At 36.6% G+C, this 22,445-nt stretch overlaps 1 protein-coding gene across 28 annotated transcripts in view; it reads right to left on the reverse strand.

The window, feature by feature from the left end:
• The window catches only part of LOC114476328 (neurexin-1a-like), a 294,357-nt gene that overhangs the window by 130,854 nt on the left and 141,058 nt on the right, over positions 1-22,445 (reverse strand). For 19 of the 28 annotated variants that reach the window (XM_028467721.1, XM_028467703.1, XM_028467702.1 and 16 more), the window contains 6 exons: positions 20,757-20,783; positions 14,793-14,915; positions 13,335-13,716; positions 11,865-12,055; positions 10,658-10,831; positions 7,125-7,244 (listed from right to left, as the gene is read on the reverse strand). In XM_028467721.1, the coding sequence (XP_028323522.1) occupies positions 7,125-7,244; positions 10,658-10,831; positions 11,865-12,055; positions 13,335-13,716; positions 14,793-14,915; positions 20,757-20,783 (1,017 nt within the window). The remainder of the gene's footprint in view (positions 1-7,124; positions 7,245-10,657; positions 10,832-11,864; positions 12,056-13,334; positions 13,717-14,792; positions 14,916-20,756; positions 20,784-22,445) is intronic. The other 9 variants (XM_028467736.1, XM_028467735.1, XM_028467730.1 and 6 more) reach the window with 1 other exon arrangement.

Genomic DNA, 22,445 nt, shown 5'->3' on the forward strand with positions numbered 1-22,445 from the left:
ATGCCTTAATTATGGGCGGGGCTCCTGGAGCAGTGAAGACACGCCCAGTCTATACTATAAAATCTCCAATGAACAACCTATGCTATGTTACCTACCTACTCATTACTCAATATAAATCTCTATTCACTATTCTCTTAATCCAACCTACTCATCACAGATTATAGAGCTCACAGGTGCTACTTTTTTAAAAGGGGCGGGGCTAACAGTGGTTGCTTGTGACACAAGATGGTTCCAAAAAAATCACATGACCTTGTTCTCAGCCAATAGCAAAAATCAATTGTAATAGTTGGGTTTCAACCCATAGAGGGCAGTCACTGACATTTTACAACAAAATATGCCAAATTTAAATACTTTGACTAAAATGTTGAGAGTTGGACCATAATCAATCAATAACACAACTTCATACCCAAATACATTTGTATTCAGCAGTAATAAGTTGTTTTGGAGTTTAGTTACTCTATAACTATCGTAATCACTATTTTCACACTACATTTCGGGCCCTCACAGAACTCCTTAAGAGGATCAATACAGAAGAATACTTCATCGGATGGGTTGATCAATGGCGTTTTATGTTCGATAGTCTACTTTATCAGCTCCAATGTTCACAGTGTGTTTGTTTAAAAAAAAAAAAAAAAAAAAGACAATCATTTCATTGTTTGTTTGTCTTGGGTGAATACGTAGTGACTGTGTATCAATGACACAGTTTCTGTTTGATTGCACAATTGAAAGCATTCTGCTGTCTCACAACTGATCAGCTGAACTGGATATGCCACAACCCCAGCGAGCACGCATGCACATTTGAGCGAAAGGCTACTGAAGTGAACACACAAAGCCACTTAATACTGCCTCTCCCTATATCTCGGGGCGCAAAGACTGTTCAAAGCTAGGCCAAGCGTTCAATACACACACAGCCCAAATGTTTCCAGACCCATAGCCTTGTTTCACTGAGCTGCATTAATAGAGGAAAACATACAAGGCACAGATACAGTAACATTACTTCCGTTTGACAGCAGGCTGTTTACTCCAGTGCCTCGTATCCTGTTGGCCCCACCACTGCTCTGGTTGTCCCCTCATATTGATCCAAGTAAACCAAAAGCTGTAATCCATGCATGACACTATAAAAGTAATATTATTGGTGTGGTGTTATTCCTTGCTGCAATTGTTTGCACAGGTGTGCGTTTGTGAACATGACTTTTCTGCTGAGGTGAAAGAAATGGATTCCAAGCACTCACGTTACTGTTGAGTTTTTTTTTTTAATTTTTTTGCTATATTTTAAAATCAGTAATTCTACTTGTATTTAAGTACGTTTTAAAAGCAGCAAAGTGATTTGTTACATTTCTACACCCAATCGTTTCTGAGTAAATTATTATTTCTCGTTTTAAAATGATCAACTAACATTGTGAAACTGCAAAAACATGAAATGACCAGACAACAATCAAACGCATCTAATCATAGCCGACCAACCAGATAAAACATAAAGCACAGCGACAACTCATTCACTGCCAGCCATTTTCAGAAAAGCTACCCCCCTCACTGCCAGCCATTTAAGAGCATTTTGACTGATTTTTATGGACCCACAGAATATTTTGTTCTATGACAATCTGAAATTTGAAAAAAGTCTCTACTTTTATCATAAAAAGAAATTTTGTTTTCAGCTTGTTTCCTTCTTCCGTAATCAGCAGTTGAATAGGGGCAGGTTTCAGTTGCCATTTTCTGACAGAAAGCTGAAAAATCCTATCGGTGACTTTGAAACTTTTTTTTTTTTTGCTTTAGTGACACCTAAACATTGGTTTCCTTTTATAAAACAATAAAAACACTGAGACTGGTCTTTTGGTGAAAAAAATATTATTTTGCCATCTAGGTCCGAGTTGTATCGTTTTCTTACTGTATTTTGACCAGTGGGCGTGCACTGTAGCTGTTCCCACTCAATGCAAATTTGACGTCATTTGGAGCCAGAGTCTGCACAGTAGAGTCCGGCGGGAGGAGCCCTGGTAACACGCGCCGCCCATTTAGCATACTGTCCTGATGAGTTACACAAACCTAGCTACGCCACGAACTTAAGTATCTTTCCCACTGGAATTTCTACCAACGTCTTGTTCAGATCATATAGGTTAGTACTAGTACTAGTAGCTGAAAAAAACATGAAAAAACTGAACAGAAAAGTTTAATGGCCTCTCGGCTTTCCTTCACGACGTAACTGCTTATGCTATTCACAAAAAGAGCTACGCAAGATCCGAGGCTGTCAATCATCGTCATATATAACGTCAAATCCCGTTTTTCAACCTCAAATAACTTATTTAAAACACAGAAACACAGAAGAGTTTAGGTTTGAAAAAAAAAATATGTGACGAGTATTTTAACTTTACAGTTTGACCAACATCCCATCCGTTAACAATGAGGAGGCGGGGTTTATGACCTATACTGCAGCCGGTCAGCAGGGGGACCTCGAAAAATAAAAGCTTCACTTCCCCGTGAGCTTGAGTCGTCCATTCATTTTAGAGTCTGATTATGACGAGGGGAGAGACTTGGATGAAGGCCAGTCTCCTCATACTTCCAGACATGCCGAGTGTCACGATCCCAACACTCTCAATAGTCCTGTTAGGTCGACACATGCTCTGGTCGAGTGTGCACTGCAGTGAACTGCTGGAAGCTTCACCGTCTTCTCTCGTCGCATTTTCTGCCCTGTTCCTGGCTTCTCCCTCCCCATCAATGGCTGGTCTCTCATCCCAAAGGTGCGCTGCTGCCACCTACATAGCTCCAGTTGGTCACTACATCACACTACAGCTTAGATATTCATAAGGGACCTCCAGAGTGTTTCCCTAGCAACCAGAGTTGAAAAACACATTTGACATAAAATTACGTCAATAGCAGCGAGCGTATGGATTTGAAATGACGTATTTTTACATTAATGGCAGTGAGTGAGTTTTAATGGAAGTTATTTTCTTCGCTCATAAATGTAGCTATACTTAGAGACTGACATTTCTTTTTTTTTTTTTTTCCTGAATTTAATTAAATAGTGTTATTTTCTTTTAAAAATAAATGTATATTTTGACAAACCTTTTACTTCTGCTTGAGTAGGATATATCAGTACACTGCTTTTCTGTGACCTATTTTTAAGTAAATCAAATACTAAGGTGGTGAGGGTTTATCCAAAGGAAAAATTGGCAAATATTGACAATACTCTTCACAAATGTACCAAGTACTAGACAGTGCAAACATATGATAAGGCCTAAAGACTGTAATAATAGTAAAATTCCCTTAAACATGTTTAAAGGACATAATTATTCAACATCTTGCTCTTGCTGATTGAATAAATCTGTATCAGTAGGTGATACATTTCACAAGACTTTAAAGCAATAGAAAGGAACTTTAACTTTGCAAGTACTTGAGTAAAGTGTAACTAGTGTCTACATTATCAGATAATAGATACTGAGCTATGGGCCCAGACAGGCCATTCTAAAGGCATAAAGGCACTAGACTGAGCACTGACTGTGAAATCAAGTGAGAGGGGCCTTGTATGTGCCCCTCAGGCAGTAACAAAGGAGGCTCGACCAGCATACAGCCACCATTGTTGATACAATATTGACATGGCACTAATAGCTCGAGCATGAAGACAGAAGACCAACCAGGCGATATGAAAGTTGCGTGAAGACTGCATGGTTATACCTCTGTCCTCTCTCTGTAACCTACTTCAACTCCATGACAACAAGCACTATTCTGTTTGTCTCTGTACATTAACCTCAAATGCTTGGCCCCCCGTGGACAAAGTCCCCTAGGATGTCTCAACTGGAGTTTAAGTCTGACCTTAACACACGCATGCACACAGTTAAACCCACACACAAACACGGATACACACACACACAAATACCTAAAGTATGCAAACCTTGTGTGGTAATATTCTTGGCCCACAATCAGCATTAGTTTATTTTCAAGACAGCTTCACACACACAAACACACACCTGCACGCAAATGTGTGTTAAGCACATATGCGTGCCTGTGTGTCTGTGTGTGTGTGTGCGTGCGTGTGTGCCTGTGTGTGTGTGTGCGCGTGCGTGTGTGCCTGTGTGTGTGCGTGTGTGTGCAACTGTCTTTGGCAGGGCCATTAACTGCAATACGTTTCCACTGCTATTTTAATCCCATTGGCATCGAAAGCAGAGACGAAACCAAGTGAATATTTGACACCGTATATAAATGTTGCGTTTCTTTTTAGATGCAGTTTGTTTCGGCTGTCTAGCTCTTTTGTTTCACACGCTGTATATACACTCATTGGGGACCCATAGTATTTGTATATGAATGATTCAATGATGCAGTATTTCAAATTCAACACCAGAAAATAATTTATGCACCAATATATCTAGAAGATGCAAATATGTTTGCAAATCAGTTATCCTGCACTTCATTTGAATTGAATATTTTAGCTTGAACACTTGACATGGCGATACCTGTGGGTGACTTACAGCTGTACATTTCATCTGTGCTCATTGTTAGGGTAAGAGTGGTGCAAAAAATGGGTTTCTTTCTGCTCGTGATGAGAAAGGGAAGACTACTACCACAGGAGAATCATTGGGTAATGTCTTGAGCTTTCTGTCTATTTTACTTTCTTAGAATTGCTTTGAGTACGCACCCCCTCCATTCCTCTACTTCTCTCCTATATCCTCCTGGCAATCCATCAACAGATAAAAAAACCAACCATTTTCAGCCTCATTTTTCCAGCTCGCAGGCTTACTTTAGCAGAGTCAGGCTGTCTTCCATCACTTTTTTAAGAACAAGCTCAGTATTTCAAAAAATAGCAAGAGATATCTTGGAAAGTATGCATTTGTATTTATATGTCTCTCTCAAGCTTGCATATCGATCAATCCCATTCTTTGTCACATCAGTAGCCAAATTGAAACTGTCTAACTGGAAGTCTCCAGTACTGTACCCTGCTGACGTATAATGTATGCATGCCATGCCATGTGAGACAATCTGCTCACAAGATTGTCGATGAGCTCTAAGGGTCGAAAATGATGAATATTTATATTCATAAAAAAGGTGAGAGAAAACAAAAAAAAAAAAAAACTCATTTTAACACAAGTTAGGTTCATTGGGAGTTCAAAATCATCCAACAAAGGCCACCTTACTTTTTTAGCTGATCCAAGTATAGCTGGAAGAATTAAAGGCAAAAGTGGAATGAGTGAAGAACAACTAGGATAAGGACGCACTGGACCCGAGCTCACATTACACGGACAGAAGAATCCTTTTAGTGTTATCATTGACTGCAGATATTTTGAGGGTGCAAAGCTGCACAAGAATCTATGAGGACTCTCAGTTGATAACAATGATGGGGAAGACACAGTGTGGTGGGGGGGAGTGCCTTATCTGGCTGGTACAACTGACACAGAATGCATTAACATTTTTATTCTGCACTCTCCTCTGCTTTGGTGTCATCTCCAGAGTGCACACTCCATTTCTCTCTCTTAATGCACTTTGTTCATTTTCCTCCTTCCTGTGTGAACTTCTGCACAAGAAAATAATAACCATTGAAGATGCTCTTTGCATGTTCGGCATAAAGAAGTAGGCAATTTTACAAAGGTGGAGCAGAGCACAACTGTATTCCTCTCTAAAGTTCACTAATAACCACCCGACAGTCCGTCACTCTAAACACCCATTTGTTTTTTTTAAGAGAGATTAATGACAACTGATAATATACTTCCAGTGGGTGTGGGGAGTTGGACTTTTTAATCCCATATGGACGTGAATTCTTCTAAACTAGCCATAGAGCAAACTTTAGCTTGTTTCGGCTAATGTTGAACTCACTTCACCACCCTTTGTGTTGCTCTATCTTAAAGTGTGTGGCACGCCCCCTGGTGGGGAATAGAGGTTTGACAGGTGGGGTGCGACAGACAGGTGGACATTTTCAGTTTCATGCCAATCTTAAAATCTTAAAGTCTTTTCTTCATTGACAATAAAGATCATTAACACTAAACACCTACAAATGTAGCAGAAATTAATAGAGCATTCAATTATTAAACTGCATTAGATATTGACAGGGAACAAAATGTAACATGGAACTAAAGTGCAACTATATAACAATGCACTACATGTATATATGTCTATATTTATAGTCATTCTCTATATACAGTATTATTATTAATATTATTATTAGCCTACTGTTTCTGAGTTAGTTTTTTTTTGCACCATCGACCAAGTCTAATTTCATGTATCGTTAAAAACTCTACAATAAACAATAAAACGTTTCTAATTCTGATTCTGAAAAACAATTTACGTCAGCATGTACTTCACATTGTGTGGGACAATAAAAAAACTTTCAATAGATGATTTACTTTTTGTGTTTTCTGAAGCTTTTTGGCACAGACTAAATAATGTGTCTTTATTTCCTGTACTTTTGAGTGCTGCACTTTTCCATTTGGTTTTTAGGCAGGTGATTAGTTTAATTTAGTTTGCAATTTTTGATGAAATATAAATGTTCCTTTATAGTTAAAAAAAAAATATATATATATATATATATATTTTTTTTTTTTTTTTTTTTTTTTTTTGTCTGGATTATATGGGAGGCAATGGGCACAGGTGGAGCTTAAGAGTTCACCTTTGTTCAAAATGGGGAACACCCTAAAAAGTTTGAGAACCACTGCTCTAGTGGTACAATCTACAATAATTTAACACATAATGACCACATACAGCACAACTTGTCTCAAAGTTCCACCACCACCACCACCACTTCAGTGATGACAATATATAATCACATGATAGAGGCTGAGACTTTCTGTTATAGACCTTCTTACAAAACATCAGAGCATACGTTAATAATAAAGCTAATACGCCATAGAGCGACAAAACGATGGGCCTCGGGGGAGGATAAATATAGCAGAGTGAGAGGAAATTATGTTGAGTTGGAAATGAATGCTGTGTGAAAGTGCATGATAAAAATGGCTCTGCTGTTGATGATAACACCCACCTTTTACTGTGTGCTACCAACTGTTTCCTCCCTCCATTACCTTTGCTAAAGTGTTGGATTAATTCAGCAGCAAATACTGCAGGATATGAATGAGGTCCATGACTGCAGCATGTATTTAAGTAACCCAAATTTAAAAAAAAAAAGCAGGAATATTGAAGGGGATTCCTACCATCATTGCACAGTGGTCCTCCATATGTTGTCATGCTGCAGTCACAGCTAAAGCCCTCCCACTGCTGAAGACACACCCCCTGATTGGCACAGGAATCTTCTTGGCATGTCGTGCTGGGGCCTGAATAAAGACAAACATGAATACATCATTAAAAAAATAAAATAAAAAATAATAAATAGCATGCAAGAAAACATCAAGATATTATACGTGAGACAGTTTTAAAAGAATATGGATAGATGGTTGATCTGAGTCTGGAGCCGCCACATTTGGACAACATTCATGTTTTATTGTTATGGAACATAAAAACACCCACATGTGCTTTGGGAGAACATGCACAATCTCCACTGAAATTTCCCTTAGGGCTGCCTTATCAGATTAGATAATACTATAATATAAATAATTGAATCTGATAACTGCAGGTGAACCCAGGGGAAGTGTGTTTAGGTTATTAAAATATTGTTATTGAAACCAAGTGAAATCATTGTAGCGACAGTATTAAGTCCGTCTCTAGTCTGTTAGAATATTTCAGCCATTCTTAAACACTAAAGTGATTAAATCCAAATAGTGTTTACTACTATAACGGCAAACTAATTGCACTTAGACTGCATGTTACTATCAACGTTCCAACCTGGGCTTCATCTATTAGATATTTATTATTAAGAGTGTATCTGGACCATTAGCAAATGTTTCTTTGGATTGTGAGATATCTGTCAAACACATCTCAATTGATTGACATCTAGGGAATCTATTTTTCTTAAACATTCCTGAACAGTTTAAGATAATGAGTCCTTCCATAATGAGACAACCACACTTATCCATGATAACACTGTTTCACTCTCCCACTTTTCCTTTAGATGCTCTAATGGTAGTAATCTACTTACAGCTCATTGTTCTTCTTTTGTTCCAATTCATGCTTTAACCCAGGGGGTCTGCAACCTGCGGCTCTTTGACTCTTTTGCAATGGCTCCCTATAGCTTTCAAAACTACTGAAATCAATCATTTTCCTACTGAAGGTTTTAATAATTAATGATTTTGACACCAAATAAAATCATGATATAACAATTTGTCAACCTAAAAAAAAAATACCATCGTGCATTAACTCTGCCACCTTCCCATCATTAACTTTCCCTGCACCTTAAGTTTTAAATCCCAGGTAAGATAACTAAACCAACTAAAAGACTATTCTGGAAGTAAATGCATGTTTTAATTGTGTGGGGACTGATTAATTTAACTGCCAACGTGCCGGTTAAGTATGAATGTTTGATATGTGGCAAGAAATTGTTGACTGATATGTCATTATCCAATATAATTGTAACAGTATAGAATTTTGGACATTATGTTGTCTTCATTCAGTTTTTATTTTTTTTTCCGGCTCCGGAAGGACTTTAATCCAGGTGAGACGAGGCAAAATGACTCTTTTGAGAGTAAAGATTGCAGACCGCTGCTTTAACCAATAAAGAAGTAACATATTTGGTCCAAATATGGACCAAAATGTTCCAAATGAAAAACAAATTGATGGATATGAATTAACATTTTATGACCTAACAGCAGAGTTAGATTAATTTAGATATTTACTGACCACTGTATTTTAGGTTTACTGTTGAGGTATTATTTTTATTTGCTACATATCACATTGAAATGGATTCTTGAAAAAATAATAGTGAACTTTAAAGCCTTTTTTTTTTACTCTAAATTCCAAGTTTCCCTTCAGTTTTAAAACACTGAACTACAATAGTGCTCACAGTCAAACTCACATCAGGGTTTTTCAAAAATGTTAAACCACTGGGGTTGAAAATGTAAGCATGATTTATTCTTCTATTTTTCCTATAAATATTATCAAATAAGCTGTTCTGGTGTGTAAGTAATTAAAAGCTGATTTTTTTTTTTTTTTTAAACAGGAAAAGAGTATTACTACACTTTTACTATAAAGACAAATACATTGTAAAGATTTGTGGAATGCAGCAGGCCATGCAAACAAATAAAAATAAATGTAGAACATGTGAGTTCAACATTTTACAGTAAAAAAACACATTAATAGTGAAACATTTTTGTGTTACAACATCTGCATAAAAAATGAAACAATATCATATGCATGTCCATTCAGAAAGTGAATGCCAAACTCAGTCTTTAAATCCCAGGTCCTGGAGAGCCGCTGTCCTGCCTGTTTGAGATGCTTCTGCTTCAACACACCTGAATATGAGGAGTTTCTTGTCATCAGGTGAGCTGTATGGTTGTATAGTCCTTGGAATCAGAGGTGTTGAGGCATACATTTCTAAAACATGCAGGGCAGCGGCTCTCCAGCACCAGTAATAAGGAGTCAGCTCTGTTGTGAGGTGAGTAGTGGAGGTAGAGGAGGAGTGTGTGTGTGCTTGTGTGTGTTTGTGTGTGTGGTGGGGGTTGTGTTATACACTCCAGATGCAAATCAAGGGCGGCCTATCAGACTATCAAACGGACAAAGCTATCTACCTTGCATGTCAGCTTTCATCAATGCAACTTTTGTCAGCAGGATAATGGAAAAAGGGAGAAGGCATAGCAGACCAGCCATTAGTAAAAGCATCCAGAAGTCAGAGATGGGCTAACACAGGGACAGAGTTTTGGAACATTAAGGATATAGGAGGGGAGTGTTGATCCTGCAAGTAGCAGCGACTTTTCTACTTCAGACATAAACAAAATAAAGCAAAACCATCACAATGATGAATGTAGATATGCATGGCTTCATTTGCTTGTTCATTTACAGAAATAAAAGTAAAGGGCTTTTGGTTGTCATTGTATTTATCCACTTTAAGCCACTGCACAAGCTGCTAAGTGACTGTTATTCCGATCCAATAACAGGGTTGTCATTCCCATTGTGAGCCGTCTTTGATTCTCTACGACACAAAATGAAATCAGGGAATATGACGGACCAGCGCAGGGCTTTGAATTTGATTAAGGTCATGATGTTCAAACATGAAATAAACAGAAGTTGCCAACTCACTGGAAAAAGAAAAGATGAATTGTAAAATTAAACTAAGTGAGTGGATGTGAAAAAATAAATCAAATATTATCTGTGGTACGCACATTACACTGGGCAAATGATATTCATGCATGCAACAAAGGCTTCATGCATTATTCAAAAGGATTGCTGCTGGCAAACGCTCAGATCCTGCAAGCATGCATGGAGCCAAACAGAATAGGGATAAAATGAGGAATTAATAGCAGCCATACAAATATGGCAGAGAGAATAATCAGATTATGGCCAAGTGAAACAGAAATGATTGCTAGTGGAGGAATACAAGAACTATTTGTGAATGTTAAAGAATAAATCATTCTACAGGTTGTTTGTGTGGGTGTGTCCGTGGGTCAGACAGTGGACACTTTTTAACCAAGAAAAAGATGAAAAAAAGGGGGGGGAAGAAAAGAGATGTTGGGTTTTTTTTGTTTGTAAATAAGTCTATGCAAATGTGAATAATCTATAGATAATAGTACACTTTATTCAGTGTGTGACATTGCAAATACTCCCAACATGAGTCACCCCAGGTGTGGTGTGTGCTTACCTTCACATCCTCTCTCTATCTGACCCACACAGTCCAGAGCATCTAACATCAGGTCTGGGAGCCGCCCATTCAGATCCACTGATGCCAGACAACCTTGAAATCCCTCCTTGGCATGCACTAGTTTGGGAAGCTCTTTGTACATTTCTTTAGCCACACCTCCAACGTAAAGGTTACCTGAGAATAAAAGAGACATGGGACAACACTGACCTCTTGTGGACATAAGGTATGCAACAACAATGGTATTAAAGCAGTGCTTACCAACTTTTTATTTTGTTGTGACCCTGTTTCTATGTCACACATTCCTGGCAACCCCAGAAAGGTTTTTTTTTTTTTTTTTACTCGCTCTAGAATAATTTTTTTTATCACGTCTGTTATACTGTGTTTACAAATACAAAGACGCAAGGATTAGTGCACAAACTGACAAAATGCACCAATTTTATTTGAAGTCGATTCATATTTGAGAAAGTGAACATATAGGATACAGTTGTTTGAAATTATGTGAGTGGTGTCTTTATTTGAAAAAGAAAAATAATAATAATAATAATAATAATAATAATAATAATAATAACAATAATAATCTATTTTTAATCAGTAAATTTTTTTAAATTTAATTTTATTATTACTTGATATTTAAGGCGACCTCACAAGGAATCACAACCCCAAGGTTGAAAAACACTGTATTAAAATATATGATTCAAATTTGATAACATCATTGTTAGACAATAATAATAATAATAATAATACTCCTGTTACTACTACTACTACTCCTAATAATAATATTAATAGTACTAATAATAACACTAATACTCCTACCAGTACTACTCCTGCTGCTACTACTACTACTACTAATAACAATAATAATATTAATACTAATAATAATAATAATACTCCTACCAACAGTACTACTACTGCTACTACTACTACTACTACTACTACTACTAATAATAATAATAATAACCCTACTACCAGTAATACGACTACTACTACAACTAAAAATTATAATAATTTCTTGTGATATGAGATGAAATACATTTTCAAACACCATAAAATAGAAATTGTTATTTAGCTTTATAAACTGCAAGGTTACATATGTGTGTTTTGTGTGCCTGTTGGTGAAGCTCGTTAGACGCCTGACTCTACTACATCCTGGGCTATAGCACATTCAGCACGTGTGTGTGTGTGTGTGTGCGTGTGTGTGTGTGTGTACCTTTTAGATCCAGGTTTTTAGCTCCTGTGGTTGTCTGTGTGGTGACCTTGGTATCAATCTTCACTGTGTGAAGGCTGTTGGTGTCCCTGGAGATGATGACGTTGTGCCAGTTGTTGTCATTCAGAGGCTTGTTCGAGTTGCCTTTGATCAGATGGGCTCCATTCCCCAGGTCAGACACATAGTGTAGATACCTGGAAGCAAAGCTTTGGCTTTAGTGGATAAAGAAACCATTACACAGGTGTTAAAGATAACATCACAATAAATAGAAAAATAGCCTATTTTTAGGTGGACTTAATAATTATTTACTGTTTTGTACACATTTCTAAAACTTTCCAAAGGGTACAGTTTAAGGAACAACATTTAGAAAAGTTAAGCTACTACGGGGGAAAAAGAACATTACAAATCGTATGAATCAAATGTAACATTGAAAATGAGAACGAATGCATGAATGAACTATATTCATTTTTGAACATGTATTTAAAAATATTTGGAAGATAAAAATAAGAAAATTTAAGAAAATAAAACAAATATCAACAAATACGCAAATTAAAAAATGGAGTGGGGAGAGTATACACTTTTTTTTATTTTGATACCCCTTTTTGACTCTTCATTTTATGTCATTGACTGCATATATATATATATATATATATATATATATATATAGTCTGTGGCCTGAAAAAATCTGTGACCGCTGCGGCTTCTCGGCGGTAGAGAGGAAGAGTGCTAAACATCTTCGTAGCTATTAAGGAGCTATTTACTCCCCCTTATACATGATGCTTCAGTGGGTGAAATAAATGCAGACTGGAGAAAAATTACAAACGTGTTTAAGGGGGAGTAAATGTCTGCCGACAAGCCGCAGGGGTTGGAACTGTCGACCCCTGCGGTCACAGATTTTTTCGGGTCACAGATTTACCATCTATACATCAGTCTTATTATATCTTGTTTAGGGGTGAGAAGGATTTTAGGGTTTAGGAGCCTATTGTTGCATACGACTGCCTTGTCACTTGCAAACAGACATAGTGTAGCACCAGATTTGAACAGGTCTGTTTTTTCTTTAACCATAGCAGTGGAAAACGACTTGTAATTAACACTTATTAGGAGAAAAAAAAACCTGATGTGTTCCAACTTTCTTTTTGCTTAGGGGAAAGTTTATATTTGGACTAATTTTAATTAAAATAATATAACTCTTGGCTCTATTGAGATTAAGTTATTCAATGGTGCCATTTCAACTATAAAAACACACTTGTGTTTATTGACTTTAATGTTGGGCGTTTAATGTGCTTTTTGAAGATAAAAGCAACCGCTATTGCTTACAGGTCTTTTAATTAATAATCTGGCATGGAGGTGATAACAAAATAATCTGAAGTCTCACAGGAAGTGTAAGTACCAAAAACTGTTTGAATGTATTTTTATAGAGATAATTATGCACATTATTTAGGAGACCATAAAATATAGAGAGCAACTACTCACCCTTTGACCAGCTCCACCACAATAAAGTCACTCCCATCACCACTGTTAAAAAGGATGAGGCCGTCGGAGGAGGTGGTTTTAAACTGAAAGAAGAGGTGCATGGAGTAGTAGGCCTGCAGGGTGGTGAGGGTCACATAGCTGGAGCGGGACTTGAAGGTGACAGGGTCAGCGATGATGTTCTTGAAGCCGATCATGGCGTTGAGCTCGCAGTAGTCAATGTCACCATTTTTACACAGATCTATGTAAGCCATGCCATTGAAGGAGAGGCTCTGGAGGTGGCCGATGAAGTTGGATGGAACCATGGAAATGAAGCGCTTCTCGGTCACAATGCCCGTCTCAATATTATGAAACTCTAGTTGGGTGTGGTCTCCTGCCATTTGACCTTTAAACAGTTGGAAGGGAAGAGAGAGGAAGATATTAGATATGTGTGGCTGATGATGGTGAAATGGCTTTTAAATTGTAAATAAAGATAAAACAGATATAACAATTGAATATTTTAGTAAAACCAAAAATATAAAATATAATAAATCATAAAATTGTTGAAGCCCATTTCGCCATAAAAAAATAAAAATAATAATCACTACGACAAGTCATACTAGATACAAACTGAGCATTTGCTAAAGTCTACCAACACAGACTATTACCATTCATAATGATCTTAAACTTTGAATAATATTTAATTCAAAACACATATTTTGGCTGTTTATTCAGTTCTTAGAAAACAACACATGGTACATAGTGTAGAAAATAGTGCAAGTACATACAGTCTTTATTGCAAAATGTCATTTTTCATGTTGTCATTGCAATGTTACAAAAAACTCAATTATGTTTTTCTTTCTTATAATTATGACTTTCTATCTTATAATTATGACTTTCTATCTCATAATTATGACTTTCTATCTCATAATTATGACTCATTATGACTTTTATTATTATTACTCTTATTATTATGACGTTCTAGCCCATAATTATTACTTTCTTTCTTATAATTATTACTTCCCATCTCATAATTATGACTTCACTAACTCATAATTATGACTTGCCATAGTGATTATTATTATTTTTAATTTATTTTTGCGGCAGAAACTGTCTTCCGTATCCATTAGTTCCAAACAAGTCAAATCAAAACATGAAATACATTTTAAAGAGCTTAATTTTACAGGTATTGCAGAACAAAAGAATACTAAATTAATGTTTCATGATATATTTTGAGTATTTTTTCATGTAGATAATTTGTTTATGTAGATGAAAAAAAAAAACATGTTAATATTTACCAGAGTTTTTAATCATTATTCTTTTAACCTAACAATATTTTTGCATACTTTTATTTAACTGTGTTGCTAGAGTGATTGATCTTTACACGATGAAGCAGAAAATTTCACAAACATGCATTGGTTCATTCATTTAGACAGAAATAGTATGGGAAATATAGTGTACTTGGATGAGAGGAGGAAGTACCTTCCACAGGAGGAAGATCGTCTACGGTCAGTTTCAACCCTTTGCCCCTCCTGAACACACGCACTGTGTGCCACTCATTATCATTCACATTCTGACCCGCAAAAATAGTCTCTGGACCTTTGCCTGCAGGACAGTCCACACAATGGTTAGCACACATTCACACAGGCATGTACACACACACACACACACACACACACACACGACACACACACACATAAAGCTGAGGGCGGGAAAATGATCAAATATAAACATAATCAGATGAAAGTTCAAATAAAAAAGGACAGAGGTAAAACAGAAATAATTATTCTTCATAACATTTTGAAACCATTAATGGTTTACTATGATTTTTCTAGATTCCAAGCATAAATGTCCTTAAACCTTGTGGAGGGAGACAGTAATAAGATCAATGGCATATCAGGAGTTGCTGATGTTTTTTCTCCCTAGCTGCTAAATCCATAATTCATTTCATGCCACATGGTGGCAGCAAATAACTGCAAAAACAATACAACTGAGCATCTTCTCCATCTGTAGCATCCATTAACTAGTGATGCAGAAAAAAAAATATATATATTGTTTATGAAAAACAGCATAGGGAATGGGATGATAAAGTGAAATAGGGTGAAAAGATAAACTCAAATAATAAAAATAACCTCAACAATTCCCCTGGAAGATACCCAGTCATCGCAAAGCAGGAAATACAGATTGGGATTTTATTAGAACAAAATGCAAAGCTAAAAAAAAAAAAAAACAACTCAAACTGCAAAAAGTTCAGCATATCCATATTTAAATAAGTGGAATTGTCTGTGAACCTACAATGCAGTTCATATATTTGGCAAACAGGTTTGTGTTCAACCAAAAATATACACGAAATAATGAGAATATGAATCAAAATATGTTCTCTCATTAGGAAAACTATAAAATCCTGCAATTTTAGTGAATTGAAAGAATAATCGACAACTAAGTTTAACCATTTTTTGGTCATTCTACAGAGCTTTCATTCAGCACATTTTTTTTTTAACTTGCTCTGATCTTTCTCTGCTGGGCCCTCGCACACATACAGGCCACTGACATGCCACTGTGACCGGAATAAAATCTCCAGGCTTGGGTTACCTTGCTCACTGTGGAGAACAATTTCAGACGGGTGCCAGATTCCTTCGTCTGAACCCATTTATGGCTATTTATGTCCTGCTTTTTCTGCAGTCTTCAATGCTTTGCTGCAATGTGTATGCAAATCTGTGGGTGCAAAAGTATACGCGTCTCAATCTCAGAGGCACAGTTCTGATTTGTAAGCACTAAACACGAGGGCAGGCCTGAGACCATGCAGACAACTGGTGAGGGATTACGGGGGAGAGATATGAAATAATGGGATGCGAGTTGGACTTGAAAGCCTGCTTCGATCTTTGCTTTTCATCACTGTGTCCTTGTTGCTCTCACAGGACGAGAGATAGACAAGAAAACTGGGAAAAGAAGGTGAAATACATTCCTACACAACACTCACTATTGTTAAGCCTGGCTTAATGTCTGTTATACAGTCTGTTGACCAGATTCAACACACCGTTGGCTACGTCCAGCTTTTTTTTTTTTTAAGTCGTGATCTATCATTAGGATGGGATCAACAGCAATCACTCAATGCTTGCCTGGTTTTAGGCTCAAAGGGAAGTCACAGCACAACAAAATGTGATTATCAAACCAATCAACTTGAGCTGGCTGGATGACAGGTAAGCTATTGTTGTTTTCATCCCAAAGACAGAGAGCCCTATTTTTGACAGCACTGAGCAAAGCAATAAAAGGGCCAGAAGCATTTTTTTTTTCTTCCCTTCATTTCTTACTTTGACGTTCTGTTGTTGACACAAAGCATCACAAAAAGAAAAAAAAAAAAAAAAACGCCTGTGTTAGTGGTTCTGTGTAAATGAGAGGAGCATTTCCTGTTGTAGTGCTACTTTAAATATAATAAAAGTGGTTATAATGCAAATGCAAAAACTGTTTGATTCAGAATAACATGAATTAATCAGAATCAAAAGAATTAATACATATTGTAGTTGAGCTAAAAACATCATAAATAGAAGAGTTATCTTGCAAATGCAGAAAAATTTTCAGAAAATGAGGTTTTTCATAGATCAGTGGTTCTTTTTTTGCCTCAAGTACATATCCCTTTCTTTTATTTCTGATTTCAAGTCCCCCCACCCCACACCACACCCCTTGTCCGACTAGAAAATTTTGCTCAGAATACTCTGAAAAACAACAATAGAACATAATGATGGAATGAATCAGTGATAACACACATTTTAAATAACCTTTTTTTTGTAAATATGTGTATGAAAGAGTATTTAGTGACCCCTGAACAGATTTATATCCATAGTTTTTATCATTTCTGGTCATTCTGGTCACATTTTTTTTTTTTCAGTTCATATTCGAATCAAGATCATTTTCATCATTATTATTATTATTATGACAATTATTTTTAACTGAAAAACAACATGATGACACCCCATGTTTTTAATGCTTTCATTTGTTAATTTTCTAATTTTTCTCTCTCAAGTAGCCCCAATAGTGCCATCACGTACCCCCATTTGAGAAAAAAAACTGGTTTAGATGCTATGAGGCAAATGAGAGTTGAGTAGCTTTGACCACCTTTCAAATTCCGCTCAACTTTCATTTTAATCCAAAAACCTGAACAAATATCTGAAAAAAAAAATAAAATATTTTGCTGAAAATTTACAAAAAACAAAATTATCTGCTTCTGTCAATTATCTTTTCTTACTCTTATAACTTGCCACATATGTAATAAATATATGTATTGACTAGATCTAATTCAAAACACATTTATGTTTTCAATTATGTCATGCATTATCTCTCTTAAATGTATTAAATGCACTATTATGGAAGGGATCAGCTGCTATAGTTGGTCAGTTAGCCTTATGAACAGCCAGTCACTGAGAGCTAAACTGGATCTAAAGCTTTCTTAAACTGTTTGATGTCTGCTTTGGCTTACAGTCAAATGTAGATATCAAAGCCAGAACATTAGCAATAAAAGTCTCTGATAATGTTTCCACGTGATCAATTATAACAACAATAAGATGTTGCTTGAGTCAAAAAGAGGTCATATTTTAAATCTATTTACCAACACATCTTGGATACCCTTGTGATTACCATCTACAAAGGCAATAATGATTAATAATTATAAAAAAAAAAGAGCCCATCTGTCCCCAGAGGTTTCCAAGTCACGTTTTCAGTTTGTTGTCAGTCACGATGTGTTATCGGTGTTAAAGTCAGAATGACAGTGTTTCCCTCAGAGACTCTGGACAGCCCCAAGGAGCCCAGGTTCTTAATTGACAGTGATGTGTTCTTTGAGTCGGTGCTGGATTTCTCCATCCACTAGAGCTGACCAGAGCTGCAGCGCCTGACAGCACTCATTAATTAAGATAGAAAATGAAGGACAAAAATAACCACCTCGGGAAAAAAAATATAAACATTAAACAACAACTCTTAATGAGTGGAGAAGCGCTGGCTTAACACACTTATATCCAAGAACATTAATTAAGCATTTTTTTTTTGACACAATTAGGTCTGAGTTTTCTCTTTTTTTATTCCTCCATGCTCTCTTTCTTACTATAACCTAAACATTTCTTCAGCACAAATTATTTATTCTATCATTTTGATTTAAGTTAAATATTTCAACATGAAACAAACATACTATACGTTTACATTTTCAGTTTCTGAAGGCAACAGAACTACATAATCACCTTAGCTTTAGAAAACTATCGACGAGGCATTTTCACCTGAGCAAATTTAATTTATTTTCATGAAGTTGTGTTTATTAGAGTGTCTCAGGTTCCGGTGTCATGGTTTGAGTTTATCGGTTATGAGCATGCGCACTACCGGAAAAACGAAATTTTGCTAGTTCCGCTGTGAGTTTTGCCCACTTCCGCCATGCTGAGATTGAAAATTCAATTTCAAAGCTAATGTTATTAGACGAGTGCTGAATGGCTCTTTTTCTGGGGAAACATGTACAACTGCTCAATATACGAGGCAGGAGAGGTTCCAACGCCACAAAAAAGGATAGTGAAGGGTCATTTATGTTCCAAAAAAAAACATGATTATAGTATACAATGCAATAAATAACAGTTAACCTAATGTAACTTAATAATAAGCTGTTGTATTCATATAAATCTGATCTTTTTTTTTTTTTTTATCATTGGTCGATTTTTTATTGATGTTGACTGATGTGATGCTTTAAGCATTTTTTTTTTTTTTTTTTTTTTAAATCAGTACAGCAATCTCTGTGCATGGCTAATTCAGCATGGGTACATCTCAGTACATATCAGTCATGTCATATGGTAAAAAAAATATTTTAGTCAGGTGATTTTTTTTACCCAGTCAAAAAATGCCACACAAATGGGTGGACTAAAGATTAAATTTCCAGTTTCATTTTTTTTTTTTTTCCTAAGAATTTTTAGTATTTACATTACTAATTCTTAAGTAATTTTAGGTTAATATTTAGTCCACCCATGGCATTTTTTTTTTGCTGTTATTGGCATGGCATAGTTGAAAATAAAAGAACACAACTGTTATTTGGCATGTATTGTCATATTTTGATATCGCTATGTTTTGTTACTTTTATTGGATATATTACATCAGGTAAAAATCACCCGGCGATAGTGATGGTGATACTGATTTTAGCGATGGTGCTAGGCTTTTTGCTGTAATTCAGTTGGTGTAAAACAACATCATCATACAAGTACACAAGTAGTTTTCTGCTATGTATTATCTTATCAGTAGATACAATAAATTGTTTAGATTTAGAAAAAAATCCATATTGAAAACTAGAGATAATAGTTTCCTCTGTGGCTAAAAATCACCTACAGGGGAAATTACATATTTGACTTGTTTTTATTTGCCTACAGAAACAAGAGATGTGACTCAGAAGAAGCATGAAAAAAAGCTACTTAGCATTTAGAAAGGTGTTAAGAACACTTGACGCACAGACGCCTTGTCTTTAGGTCACATGCTGCGATTCTGCATGGAGGTGTTTTTGTTGTGTATGGTTTTTTTTTTTTTTCCTTCTCGTCAGGCAGTGACCTTCAAATAAAGCAGGACTTTACACACAAAAGAAACACCGGGAACAGTTTGTACTCATATGCGACACAATCTGGTGCCGTGACGGTTGGAAAATGTTGGGACTCCTGATGGCGTGAGTGTCACATCAGTCTCAGCAAACAGGGGAGGACAAAAAATGCTCCAAGTGGTATGACTCCTAAGATATAAATACTAATTCATCACTTTTCCTGAATAATAAATGTCAGGGATGTTTAGCTCCCAAAATATTGCAATGTAAGCCAGCCACGACAAGATCTATTCTCTCTCCTACCCTCTTCATCCCTTTCTTTCTGCTCTGTGAGGCAGGTTAATGAGAATAATAAAATCACACTCTGTATTTCCTCTGTGCCATGAATGGGGCCCATCAATTTAAAGCTGTTGTGAAAAGATGAAGAAGAAAAAGAAAGAAAGAAAGCAAAAAAAAAAAAAAAAAAAAATACATAAACCAAGAATCATGGTTTTCTGAAGTACCTGTGCTAAGGATGGCATGTGTTTTACATATGGATGAAGTCACGACTGAAGAGGTTCATTAATTAGAAACAAATCACTGTGTTGTATCACAGCTGACTGCCACATTTAGGTTTGTCATTAACTTAAGCCTCCCTCCATTCTCTTCTCTCTGCTCATTAATTCCCGAGCATCAACCATTCTTTGGAAATCTGGTCTGATTAACTATGTCAGCGCCAACGTCAAGGTTGACTGACATATTTCCACACATTTCAGCCCAGTAGTTAAAGTTTAAGTTACATTCACTATATTCTAATGAGAACATGTCACATATATCAATCAGGTGGGTTTCAAAAACATAACATACGTTAGAGAAGGCAGAGAAGAAGGAATAGAGAGGAAAGGTGAACATTGACTTACTGGAAGTACAGTTAATCCTCATACAATCTAGATGGGGAAGAATAATAGATGAGAGATAAATTCATCTTTCAACGTTACAGCTGCAGACATTAAGACATACAGTCCACCCCTCTGGGGACACACACACGGACACTGTCCATCCTCTGATGCTCTCATTCATGGCCTCCAGCTAGTGTCAGCTGGTAAAATAAAAAATAAAAGTCATGCTGAGTTGAGAATCAACTGGATCAAGATAGTGAAGTTTTAACTTTGCACGTGTTAGAAGAGCCAAGATGAGAACCAAATGTAGAGTTTGGGGTTTAGATTTTGTCTGAGAGCATCACATTTTGGTCAGAGTCAAACAGGACCAAAAGGGAGATATCACATGTAGCCCCAATTATTTACTACGAATGAATCATGAATCATGCTAAAACCTTACCTAATATTCTCCTTTAGTATTCACTGTTAATGTTACATGGTTAGTTTGTGTGCTCGCCAACTCCATGCTTCTTTGTAGCTACATGTGCTCGTTAGTTTGATTATTCTCAGCCGTGTTCGTTCACCAGGTGCTTTAAGCTTCACTAATGACCCTCTGGCTAATGAAGGAATGCTTGGTGCTGTTGTGTTCATCGTTGGTCTTACTGTAATACTATCGTAGTGTCAGTCGTATAATTTTATCTTACTTTTTTAACTCTATTTTTCACATTCCCACATTTGGGTCCCAAACAGCCGACTTTGCACTTACATAAAGTGCTGTATTTAAAAAAAAAAAAAAAAAAAGAAAAAAAAAGTGATATAATTTTCATGTTACTTTGGAGTTCTCACTTTCAAATGACATTTATTGTATTATTCACACTTGCTACTTTAATACTTGAATACAATTTATTTAACAAAGTATTGACAGATTTAATTCATGAAGCAAAAAAACAGCTTGTAAGATTTTGAATGATCTTTACAGGTAAAAAGAATAACTTTATCCCACCATATGTTAACTGGCACTTTCTGGTATCAGTTACTATAAAAAGTAAAATATGCAGATCTAAGAGATCCTACCTCTGTAGTCTTACCTGAGGGATAGATAAGGATAGTTCTTTTTCGTCCTACTAACCATCAGAGGCGGTGCTTTAGCACTAGATATCTACGTCTCACGTATGCACCGGTCGAGCATCTACACCAACAAAGTCACCTGTGACCCTCGAGTGACCCCCCATAATCTTTAAGTTCCGGCGTCACCGGTGGATATTTTCCTTGAATCTTCTTGCACACAGGTGGCTACTTGGACGTTAGTCCCGTGAAGATTGTGAAGAGAAAAACTCCGGAACGAACCGTGGTGTTGGAGGTTGGAGCTGCGAGCCTATGTTCCCCCTCCAAGGGGCTGAACAGGACGCCATAATACGTTATCGTACAACCTGCTTGTTTTCCGTGTGTTACCTTGACACACCCTTGAGTAGGGATGAAATGGAACGAAAGTTACGTGTGTAACTACGCTTCTATGAATCCCGTGACTCGGAATCACCGTGGTTTCGCAAGAAGATTCCTGAGGAAAAGATTCACTGGTGACACCGGAACTTATAGACTTTGGGGGGGGGTCACAGGTGACTTTGTTGGTATAGGTACTCGACCAGTGTGTACATGAGACGTAGATATCCAGTGCTAAAGCTCCGCCTCTGGTGGTCATAGAACCGTAGTTACGCACGTAACTTTGGTTTT

Source organism: Gouania willdenowi, chromosome 15 (assembly GCF_900634775.1).
Source record: "Gouania willdenowi chromosome 15, fGouWil2.1, whole genome shotgun sequence".
NCBI lineage: Eukaryota > Metazoa > Chordata > Actinopteri > Blenniiformes > Gobiesocidae > Gouania > Gouania willdenowi.